We start from the raw sequence: 12279 nt of genomic DNA, 5'->3' as shown, positions 1-12279 counted from the left end.
ATATTATTATTATGAAAGCCATGACAAAGAATCACAGGCATTTGTTTCGTATTCGGGCACCCCTACTTATTTTTACCGGAATTTTGTATCCCATCTAAAGTCTTAATATGTAACGAGGTAATTTTCGAGGAATAAATGAGTTGTTTACAATAAAGAGGCTCGACCAGAGACGTCTGAAACGATTTGTATGACAAGAAAAAATTCTCTCGAAGCGAACGATATCAATTTAAAGTAGATTAATGATTGATGTATTAACAAAATACGAGCTTGAAGCGTGGGTGAATGAAATTGAGTTAGATACCTTGTGGTAAAAATAAGTAAGGATGCCCCGTATACGAAACAAGTGCCTGTGCAAAGACTGCCAATACTGTGTTGTTGATCTATTCTATTGAAATAATAAATCTACACTTTATTTTCAGAAGTATTTAATCGAAAAACAACGCCGGTATAGTCCTTTGAGTATTAGCCAATCAGATTTCAGAGCATGCGCTTGCCCATGTTTTCTAGATCCTCGTAAAGAGACTCACAATAAATACCTATGTAAGAAATCTCAAACACTTTCATTGAAAACTATGAGAGATACAGCCACACGTGCATGCATGTTCTTGCATTCAATTTTGATAGTAGCCTAATGTAGGACCCCATTATACCTATCTATATTCTAAATTTCACCCTGTTTTTTGAAAACTAAGAAAGTTACAACCATTTAAATTTTAAGCCAATCAAATTACAGCACACGTGCATGCGCGTGTATTCACGATATCTCATATATATATATATATATATATATATATATATATATATATATATATATATATATATATATATATATATATATATATATATATATAATGTGCTTTATAAATGAAAATTAATTTCATTACAACGTGTATTGGTAACGATCCTCTAATAAAACTAATGTCCAAATAACTGTATGTCACTTCCATTCTCAGTGACCGTGTAGTGTAGAGCAGCGCCGCGAGAATTCCATTGGTATCGAAAGCAAGTTTTTTGACTTGCCTAGATAGCCGAGCGGTCTAGCGTGCCGTCCCTGTACTGCTAGGAGACAGATTCTGTAGGTCGAGAGTTCAACCCCGGGCTGGGGCGGAAGTGGGTATCCTTATAAAAGTGAATTTCTTTGTGCTTTCTATATATATATATATATATATATATATATATCATATATAGAACCTCCTTATGCATGACTATGTTTTAAATTTCAAAGCATTTGGTAAAAAAAACAAAAAAAGTTATTGAGATTTTTTTGTGTCAGCCAATTAGAGCGAAGCAAGTGTGCATGCGCGTACTTTCTTGCTAATTCAACCACCTCATCTTGTCTACACTATTAATATTTATATAATCAGGTTCAAAGCATATCATCAAAAAATAGGAAGGTTAAAGCTGTTACTGTGTCCCATAATCACACTGTTTATGCAACATCCAAGACATTCCATATGTTTCAAATCAAATCTTGGCCATTAAATAACAGACCAAAAATGAGTCAAAATGAGTAAACTAAGGTAAAAAATAAATTATTTAAAACAATACTTTATTTTCCAAGTATCGCCTTTCAACTAAATAATAGCATTGTGTCATTAGTTTTAGGTCACAGTATCAAGGAAGACAATTTAAATCTGCATGCGTTTAAAATATTACTCATTAACTTCTTGACATTCTCTCTCTCACATACTCTCTCTCTCTCTCTTTCCCTCGCTCTCTTAAAATAGATATTTTATTGCACTTCCATACATGAAAAAAGTGAAGAAAAAATGCAAAAACGACCCATTTCCAGGATTCGAACCCTTTCTCAGGTAAAATAATTTGTTAGGAGTCCACCAGCATAACCACTAGACCATTTCAGACACTCTTTATCTGTGCATTATTTTATGTACACACTTTGCATTTCGTATGGATAATAATTTTTATTCAATTTTTGTGTTTTTCAAAAATATGCTTCTTTGAAACAAAAATCGGAAATGGCAGTTTTGAAGAAAATTCCTGCCTCTTTGTGCATATATCAAATTTATTCTGTTTCAAGGAGGCAATTTTTCGGAACAACGGGGATTCCCTATTTAAAAAACAGAAAATCTGATATATTTTGCTGTGTGACTAATTGACACTTCATTTAATGGTAAATTGGAAGTCAATATGCAGCTTCCAAATGTTGTTCTACACTGTGCTGTATAAACCGTTGTATCTGAAAACAAAATGTGTTTGTGAAACACTGATGCCCCCGTATGGCACCGTATGGCGAAGGTTAAAGTTTCTCAAATGCAAGTCAAAATCCAGGCCAAAAGATAAAAAAATGTTGGTACCCAAAGAAAGGTCTAGTCTCGAGGAATATACCTGTGAAATTTGAAAGCCCTGGCTGCAACTGTTCAAAAGTTATGGCTAAGGTTAAAGTTTTTTAATAGTAAGTTAAACGTCAAGGTCAAAGTCAAAGTTGTTGATATCCAAAGGAAGGTATTGTCACAAGGATCATATATGTGAAGTATGAAAGCCCTAGCACCAACCATTTAAAAGTTATGACCAAGGTTAAAGTTTTTCAAAAGTAGGTCAAACTCCTAGGTCAAGGTCAAAGGGTCAAAGTGGTTGGTATCCAAAGGAAGGTCTTGTCACAAGGATCATATTTGTGAAGTATGAAAGCCCTAGCACCAACCATTTAAAAGTTATGACCAAGGTTAAAGTTTTTCAAAAGTAGGTCAAACTCCTAGGTCAAGGTCAAAGGGTCAAAGTGGTTGGTATCCAAAGGAAGGTTTTATCACAAGGATTACATATGTGAAGTATGAAAGCCCTAGCATCAACCATTTTAAAGTTATGGCCAAGGTTAAAGTTTTTTAAAAGTAGGTCAAACTCCTAGGTCAAGGTCAAAAGGTTAAAGTGGTTGGTCTTGTCATAAGAATTACATATGTGAAGTATGAGAGCCATAGCTCCAACTGTTCAAAAGTTATGGCCAAGGTTAAAGTTTTTTAAAAGTAGGTCAAACTCCTAGGTCAAGGCCAAAAGGTCAAAGAGGTCGATATCCAGAGGAAGATCTTGTCACAAGAAATACACACGTGAAGTTTGAAACCCCAAGCACCAACTGTTCAGAAGATATGGCCAAGGTTAAAGTCTCATAAAATTTTGCAAAAGTGGCTCAAACTCCAAGGTCAAGGTCAAATATGATGGTACCCAAAGAAAGGTCTTGTCACAAGAAATACACATGTGAAATATGAAAGTCATAGCTCCAACCAATCAAAAGTTATTGGCAAGGTTATAGATGACAACAGACAGACAGACAAACAGACAAACATATAAACAGACAGACAGACAAACAGACAGACAGGATAAAAACAATATACCCCCGGGATCTTTTGATCCGGGGGCATAAAAATTAACATCGCTTTCTGTGACTTAAAATTCTTCTTTTAATCTGCTACACATTTAGGGAAAATAACAAAAGGACTGCAACACCCTCTTTGCAGCTCTCCGCCAGCAAGTGGTGGCGTCTCCATATGAGTGAAAAATTCTCGAGAGGGACGTTAAACAATAAATAAACAAACAAACAGTAGTCAAGAAATCCCTCACTTTTATTAGTATATAGAGGGTCTGTAACAAAAACAGTTTATCCAATATAGGTATTTTAACCTAAATCTGAAACAAGTCAACAAATTCTTAAGACATGCATCTCATAAAAAAATAACGTATTATGCCGTAGAAAAATCAACAACTACTTAACTGATTTTTCAACTCACTACGCAAGAAAAAATTAATACAAGTATACTGAGCGAGTAGATCTTAACTATTTCTACAATGCATGTACATTGGTCAGCTTTGTTCAATAACAGCCTTCACGGATAAGGAATTTGGAATGTCTTGGAAAGTTTCATTCAAAGTTCCACAATCTGAGGAGTTATTTGTCTTATTTTTGCTGCACTGAACACTCTCACCAGTTGTTTCCACATTAGCTGAGTGTGCCGGAAGTGACGTCGTTGAAGGCATGGGTAGAGTTTCTATGACACTATTGACTTCACGCCCAGAAATTGTAAGGGTAGAGAGTCGTCCCCGTTTGTAACAGACGCCAAAACTTGAGGCCAGAATTCTGTGGAAATGAGTAAAATTTTATATGCATTTCTTTCTAAATGAATAATACTCCATAAATTCAGAAAAAGAAAAAAAAGTATCCTGTGCTCTACCTAAGACAACCAATTTCCACAAGAATGCATGCACCAATCACAAATATTCTGATGTATAATGACGTCACTGAGTGGGTTATGGCGTATGTGATGAAAGGGACAGACGTGATCACGATCAAAATGAGGAAATTCTGTAACCAGTGACGAGGTTTCAGTCCTCTTGGAAACCAAGACCATCCTCCACTAACTTTATACTGAAACAGAGACACTTCTTTCTTCTTATCTGATTATCAACAACAGTTATTTACTGTTGCATTAATCAATTTGATACTTACAGATTCGTTGCAAACTTTACATTTTAATTCTTTCTGTTGGTCAGCACACTGAAATTGAAGAAATACAATAAGAATCCAAAATATATTTAACTATTAAAAGGTAAAGATAACGAACAGTGATTGATCTAAATAAAAAATCCATAAACAATACAAATATGTGAATAGGGCATAAAACAGGGACCCCTAGAAAATTCCAGAGGTGGGATCAGGTGCCTAGGAGGAGTAAGCATCCCCTGTTGACCAGTCACATCCGCCGTGAGCCCTATGGGTTGATCAGGTAGATGAAACTATCTGTAGTCAATTCAGTACAAAACAAAGGCCTAACAAGTAACCTAAGGCCTAACTAGTCTCCCCCCTCTCTCTCTCTATGTGTGTGTTTACCTCTATCAGCCATTTTCGGAGACATTCATGATGGACAGAAGCTACGTCACCACGACACTGACATGGTTGAATGAGTGTCCCCGCGTCTGTTCTGTCGGGATCATAACAAATCCAACAGTCTTGTTTTAAGCCTGTAGAAGTAACACAGAGCTATAATTTAGTAAATTCTTGATTTTTGGAATTGATCTTGGGCAAAGATTGGAATAGGGACTGATTTATTTATACCTTGTATTTGGTACACCGAACCGTAGTTCTCTTGAGAAACATCCCTCACCGCGTCCGTTTCAGACTTCTCTGACGTCTTCAAACTTTTGAACAAGGTGGTCGGATTTAACACCCATAGGTTTTCTGGGCTGTTAGAAAAGATTAAAATTGACTCTCTAGAGTTTGCTCTACAAGAACTGAGCCCAGATACTTGTATACATTGCTAAGGTTTAAAATTACCTTTTACAATTCCACAGGACACATGGAAACCAAAGCACGACACCAAACTCAACAATTCTAAATCCAATGTCGTAAAAGTTTTGACTTATTATTGGCAAACTACAAAAATCAGAAAAAAACAACATGCGAAGTAGGCCTTTGCTTAAGGAAAGCCACCTTAATTAATGGTCTACATACAAAAAAAAAAAAAAAACAAACAAACAAACAAAAAAACAAAAGAAAACAATAGTGCCACGGATTGTTGTTACTTACTGATTTTTCCAAATATCCCCTTTCACATCTGCTATAATGAATAACGCTGTGACCAGTTGTAAAATCGCCTGTGCAATCAGCCCAAGGCGAGACGCGTGAAGCTGCCAAGTATCCACGCTCCCAGTCCTGCTGTTGAATGCCCCATGTACCTGTAAAATTCCAGATCAGCATTATCATTCTTAAAACGTCTGTTCGGGTAACCTTCGAGCTTTCTGCATGCCAGAATTGCTTACCACAGTTATCAGAATATTTAATCTAGGTCTATGCACTGCCTTGTTGACACTTCATGTACATACATACAACCTCTTGAATATACTTTAAACGTAGAAACGTTGGCAATGTGGAAATACTGATAAAATAACAGTTCTAGAAGTGTAAATACCATGAATTCAAAAAAAAAAAAAAAAAAAAAAAATAGAGCTTATGTGACACGTTTTGCTAGGTATAAAGGGAGGTATTAAAGCATGTCAGCATTTTAGTTTCGAAGGGTGCAACCATGTTTAGGTATACGACAGATTTACGACATGTCGACAAAATTATACTGGGTACTTTATAATTGAATCCACTCTTTTCAAAAGATGTCCTTAGGCCGCCATCTTTGGAAAAACGCAATATATCGTACATGTAGAATTTTCACTGTAGCCTTGCTAGCTTTTTGCTTTATAACTTTGTCAAAATCGTCAACTTTGTATCTTGCATTTTATTACCACAGGACGGAGCTATCCATACATTAAACGCAAAAAAATTAACCACAGTAAATTTACAAGTATTGCCAAATGTATGTTAGTATAAGAATAGAAAAACATTGTTCCTTTCCGTTTTGACCTTTTGGTTGACCCCGCAAAGAGTCATAGCTCAGTTTACTTTTTGCAAAGTGTTGACAGGCCTACTTCAGAAATACAATAATCGAGCTGTGAGAATAGTATAGTACGTATTATGGCTTTTACTCTTTCTCTTCTCCACGGTTATAATCTCATTAATGAAACATGTCTTGATTGTTTAAGTTATTTCTTTTTTTTTTTTTAAAGATAGATAACTTTTAAAAGTATACAGTTTTATTGATGTTGAATAATATTCTGTTGTGGTATAGAGATTGTGTTAGAAATCACTGGCAGTTAAACATAAAAAAACATATTTAATAAAACATTTGAATGATCTTGCATGCTTTTTTGCATGCGTAACGGACACCAGTAAAACAAATTTTCAGACCATGAATAGAGCAAGAATACAAGTACTTTAAAAGGTGTAACATACGTATTTCTGAAGCCCCGTTAAGAGCTACCAGACTTTAGGTCATTTTAAAATCTAAGTTAAAAGCTCAAGTGAGCTTTTCTGATCACATTTTGTATTGCGTCCGTCCGTAAACTTTTAACATTTTTGACTTCTTCTCAAGAACCACTGGACCAATTTAAACCAAACTTGCCAAATAGCATCCTTGGATAAATAGGATTCAAGTTTGTTCAAATTAAGGACCGACCACACTCTCTTTCAAAGGGAAATGATTTAGTATTGGTAAAAATTTCGTGGCATCTTTCAAAAATCGTCAAGAACCACTGGGTCAGATGAAACTTTGGTGAAAGCTTCATTACATAGTGTAGATTCAAATTTGTTCAAACTATGACCCCTGCGGTAAGGTTGGGGCCTCAATAGGGGATCAATGTTTTTCATAAGAATATATCGGAAAATCGTTAAAACTCTTCTTCCCAAGAACAGCAAATTCATGATTAGTCACATTTATATGGAAGAATCCTCAGAGAGTGTAGATTCAATTTTGTTCAAGTCATGACTCCCGGAGTAAGGGTAAGGCCACAACATATGATCAAAGTTTTATGTAGGAATAGATAGGATTTTTCAAAATATCCTTTTCTCAAGAATAACACAACCATGATTTGTCATATTTTTAGGGATTATAGATTCAAGTTTATTTGAATCAAGACCTACAGGGTTAGGAAGGGGACACAAGAGGCAATCAAAGTTTTACGGAATATATAGAGGGAAAAAATCTTCGGATGAAAAACAACTAAACCAGACATGTTGAGCATTGTAGCCCATGGGCCTCTTGGTTCGTTTTACAAGCTCTAGCAGTATAAGACACCTCTAAGGTATGAGTACTGACCTTAAAGTAGACCTCTACACCATACCCGAGGAAAAAGACCACTGCTACGATCATTAGACACGCGAAGCAACAATTACACACCTTGGTGATCAGCTCCTAATAAAAATAATTGTGATAAGTGATTCATTCCGTTTCAATCGAAACTCTATTTCATATCCACTGAAATATTAATTCCTGAGACTTATAATTCTTCTATAATGAGAATAGCTATCTTTCTTTCTCGATCAATATTGATTTCTTATTTCATTATATTAAATTGAAATTATTTCTTCATCAAGATTGTAAACTATTCTATCATGGTTATTTTTTTTGCGTCATTTCCTCTCTAAATCGATTTAACTAACTAACACAACCAATAAAAAATACAACGGAGAGTATATATAGGAATGGATTAATGTGGATAATTGGAATGGATTAAGATGGGGAGTATGGAATGGATTAACATGGATAATTGGAATGGTTTAACATGACATGATATAAACTTTGAAATATGCTCGTACATAATCCACCAAAGAACCCAAGCCCCCTTCCCTGGTAAAATGTAAAATTTCAATTTATCGGGTGGTATTAAATACAAAATTTGCAACATGGCAACTTTTTGAAGTCAAATTATAAATTAAATATATTTTTGGATTGCTATTTTTCGAAAATGGTATATTTCTAGTTGCAGAGTCCAAGTAACAGTTCAAAGAAATCTATTTGACAAACATTGACCAATGGAGTAAGAACTTACGGTTGTGTCCAGATCATCAATGATTTCGGTGGAGACGAGTTGTAGAAAGAGAAGAGCGTACATCAGGAAGTTAAAAGTGAGAAATCCGATGATGGATTTACCCAGAAAACGTGGCTTGTCGAACTTGATGTCGCCGAGATGAAACGCCTGAAATTTAAAGGAAGATTTTTTACATTATTTAATTATTTGTTGGGACGATGATGGAGAACTCCCTCTGTAGCCGATCTCATGCCTTACCTCCGCCCAGAAGCAGATTATAAATGAAAACCCGGAGAGCATGACGGGATAGAACGCACTGGAGAGATTAGAGGAAGCAATGTCTGATATACTCCACTGTAATACCAAAAACATTCAAACTTAATATTTCTGTGAGAGTCACACTCTTAGAAATAAAATTAACAATTTCCCTTTACTTAGCAGTGATATGGTTTTCATATTGTTGACATGAATTTTAAATGGTAGTAGAAATAAATTATTTGGTATTCCTGGATAGACTTTTTTCAGAATCGTTTAAATATAAACACTTATATACACATATATATTCTTATACATATATTACTGTACACAATATATTCATATATTTTTACACATATTACTGTACACAATATATTCATACCTTTGTAAAAAAGTAAATGCATTTGATAGCGGTGGCAAAGAATGTCAAAACATACAGGAGTTTCTGGGCGTTAATTCGGAGAACCTTCTTCACAGACTTATGTTTTTGCCTGATGTACTCATTGTGGATACATAACGCCTGTGTCACAATGAAAAGTGTTCTACCATGTTAATCATAATAACACATAATGAATGTTTAATAAATGTACGTTTTTGTAACTAGAATTTTTAATGCTTTTTAAGTTTACTTAAGGAAAATGTTTAAGCAGAATTGTATATAAAACATGGCTTAAAAAGCTTATTTTCATCTAGAAAAAAAAATCTATGTACTGAAATTAATTTTTATTAGAGGCGACCAAAAGGAATATTTTACTGACTAGCTGAATGATGGCGACTGCACTTAAGGTGGCAAAAATGCTTCCAAATGCCACAAAATAACCCGTGTTTTTGTCTTGACAAAAGTCTCCTGCGTACTGCACCTGGGGAAAAAATTATCCAGATTACAAGATGATAGAATAAATCAGATTGATTCAAACAAAATGAACAATTAATTTCACTTCGATGTATCAAAGATCAGTTATCATAATTTTTTTTATTTAATCGGATTTAAAAGTACATAACCGTGTATTTAAAATTTCTTTATAAATATGGGTTCAAATATTGTAGATTAAAGACACCTATAATATTGAATGAAGGGGAAAAAAATCAAGATTTATGATATTGTGGAAAAGAATATTTCGCTTGAAAAACAACCGATCAGATTACAAGTTCCTTTTCTTTGATTTAATAAGTGGTGTCAAATCGGACGATTTTTAGTAACCGATTTTTCGCTTACTTTTCTGATCGAGTACACAGTAATTTGGATGGTATTTCTCTAAACATCCTTGCTCTTGATTTTTATTCAACAGTAATTGTGATGTATGTTACATTTGTTCACACTAAAGATACATATTTCTATAGCTTTAATAAATTCATAATGACAAAATAAATATTCCGGGGACTTTGAATCCACATGAAAAACCAACACAGTGATACATTTTTGTTTAAGTCCTACTAGTAAAGAGTAAACCGATATTAAATAAAACAGAACAAAATAAAAACCAAAATATACAAATATACAGTATTAAAAAACAATTGCAAATAAAAGAATGAAAAACAAAGGCAGGGTGTGGTTGTAAGGTATGTTTTCCAAAGTATACAGCAAACACCACTCTAAAGGGAATTCTTAAGTAAAATTTTCTGCAATTACTCATTTGGATTAGTAATTTAATAAGACTTTAATAGAAATATGGACATCTCTATACATGTCAAGGACGTTAACAGTACACAAGACTTTGCAGTATCCTTTCAGCACACAGTCAAATACCTGTTGTCCGACACTTACCATACAGACAAACAGACAAACACTTGTGGTCCAACACTTACCATACAGACACACAGACAAACACTTGTGGTCCGACACTTACCATACACACACACATTCCATTGTCACATGTCCCGTGACCCGAGCAGTTGTGCTGGCACCCGTCCCCGTCCGTCATGTCCCTGAGGACTAGTGTAAGCCACTCAAACCTCCCAGCAGTCGTCTGTAAGGCCCTGTCTACAGATGTCGTTAATCCCTTACCTAACAGACTTCCTTCTGCTGTTGAGAATTGTGTAGAATTACCACCAAAAGGAAAACTATTGGAAGAAAGTTTGGTTAAAGGCATCTTAATATCATGTTCTAGTAATGGTGGTATTTGTTTACGGGTACGTCTGAAATTTGCGTTATCTGTTGTCACGTGATTGTCTGCTTAAAGTGAAGATAACGCCATATCGCACTTTCACGTGTATTATAGTATCATACTTATTTTAAGTCTAGTTTATAGTTTGTCAATATTATTTTAATCTTCCTTACATACACGATGACTATTACAAGAAATTGATGATAATTACATGTCCCTTACTACGGTATAAAAAAAAATGGGTTTCTGTGTTCATGTTCGATAATGATCACTTAAAAACACATATTTGTGTACTAAATAGCAACACCTTTGTAAGAAACTGTAGAATGCATATTTTATATTCCAGCTCAGAAAAAAAAGCTTTATGATTGATTTTCGTTCTCTGACCCCGTAATATGGACGAAAGAAAAACAGTCCAGAAGATAACAGCGCAGACATGTTGACGGTCCAAAGTCCATCCTCATCGATATCGTTCGACCATTAGTCTAGACCGCTAATATATGTGTTAGTCTCAAGGGAACCTACATGCACTCCAAATGAATACTTTTAAATGAACATTCAATTTATACAGACCTTATTACAATGTTTATACTGTAGCTGTAAGCCTCGAGGAGAAGAACTGAATCATTGTCTTTAGTACTTACCGAAAACTCAAGTTTAATAGCACCACATGAAAAAAATAAAAATAATGTGAAACACGGGGATAAGGTAATAACATTTATAAATGCTCGATTCAGGAATGACATGAAAGAAAATCTTACATATGACAAATAAGGAAGTAATAAAAGACTCTGATTTCCTGCAACTCTGACAAGCTGTATATAATCTATTCATAAAAAAACATGACCTTATAAATAATGTGTTGCTTATTTACCCATTCAAAAGGACAAATACCCCCAACAGTTAGTCCTTATTAGGGTGCCTTGTTAGATTTAGGATACTCCATCTCCTCTCTAACGAGATGCTAGCAAAATACAGACTATTGGATTTATGCGTTTGCTAAGTCGTTGTTTATGCGTTGTCTGAGCCGAAGGCTCGTGTGCTTTTCTGGCTTCCATCTGTCTGTCTGTCTGTCTGTCTTGTGTTGTCTGTAAACTTCTCATATTTTCCACTTCTTCTCAAAAACCATGGGCCATTTTCAACCAACTTGCCACAAAGCATCCTCAAGTGAGAGGGATTCAAATTTGTTCAAATTTTAAAGTGAAAATTTATTGGTGTCTCTTAAAATATCTTCTTCTCAAGAACCGTGGACCAGAAAAGATAAAACTCATGTGAAAGCTTCATTTCATAGTGTAGATAGATTCATTTCTTTTAAAATCAGAATCTCTGGAAGTAGGGTGGGGCGAAAAAAAAGAGATTTTCTTCTCATAAAATAGCAAAGCTATGATTAGTCATATTTAATATAGAAGCATCTTCAGGTAGAGTAGATTCAAGTTTGTTCAAATTATGACCCCTTTGGGTAGGGTGGGATCATATTAGGCAATCAAAGTTTTACATAGAAATATACTGGTGGGAAATCTTTAAAAATATTCTTCTCAAAAACCGGAAAGCCATGTTTAGTCGT

The 12279-nt window shown here is 34.7% G+C and overlaps 2 protein-coding genes across 2 annotated transcripts in view; one reads left to right on the top strand and one right to left on the bottom strand.

The window, feature by feature from the left end:
• LOC133172900 (endonuclease G, mitochondrial-like) overlaps positions 1–8382 on the top strand; it is a 32761-nt gene extending 24379 nt beyond the window's left edge. The window contains exon 4 of the mRNA XM_061307734.1: positions 8308–8382. The gene's annotated coding sequence lies outside the window, so the exon portion shown is untranslated. The remainder of the gene's footprint in view (positions 1–8307) is intronic.
• On the bottom strand, positions 3774–10758 carry LOC133172899 (uncharacterized). Its single transcript, XM_061307733.1, has 13 exons — positions 10458–10758; positions 9369–9470; positions 8993–9130; positions 8614–8709; positions 8377–8523; positions 7644–7739; positions 5528–5676; positions 5276–5374; positions 5057–5184; positions 4832–4962; positions 4451–4498; positions 4176–4369; positions 3774–4081 (listed from the first exon to the last, which is right to left on the bottom strand). The coding sequence occupies exons 1-13, from the start codon at positions 10698–10700 to the stop codon at positions 3808–3810; spliced, it is 1845 nt and encodes a 614-aa protein (XP_061163717.1). The 5' UTR covers positions 10701–10758; the 3' UTR covers positions 3774–3807.
• Between the last annotated feature and the right edge of the window lie 1521 nt (positions 10759–12279).

The sequence above is a fragment of the Saccostrea echinata genome, unplaced genomic scaffold (genome assembly GCF_033153115.1).
Source record: "Saccostrea echinata isolate AGI-Se365-2 ecotype Australia unplaced genomic scaffold, CSIRO_AGI_Sech_v1 ptg000056l, whole genome shotgun sequence".
NCBI classification, from domain to species: Eukaryota; Metazoa; Mollusca; class Bivalvia; order Ostreida; family Ostreidae; genus Saccostrea; species Saccostrea echinata.
Note: the sequence above shows the minus strand (reverse complement) of the source record. Positions and strands in the feature narration are given on the sequence as shown.

Bases quoted from the DNA above. Each gene is read 5' to 3' on its own strand.
- LOC133172899 (XM_061307733.1), bottom strand. From the start codon at position 10,700: ATGCCTTTAACCAAACTTTCTTCCAATAGTTTTCCTTTTGGTGGTAAT. The intron at 9,131-9,368 runs GTCAGTAAAATA...ATTGTGACACAG, and splicing joins CAGTCGCCATCATTCAGCTA to GCGTTATGTATCCACAATGA. The intron at 4,370-4,450 runs GTAAGTATCAAA...TCTCTGTTTCAG, and splicing joins GTAAAGTTTGCAACGAATCT to TATAAAGTTAGTGGAGGATG.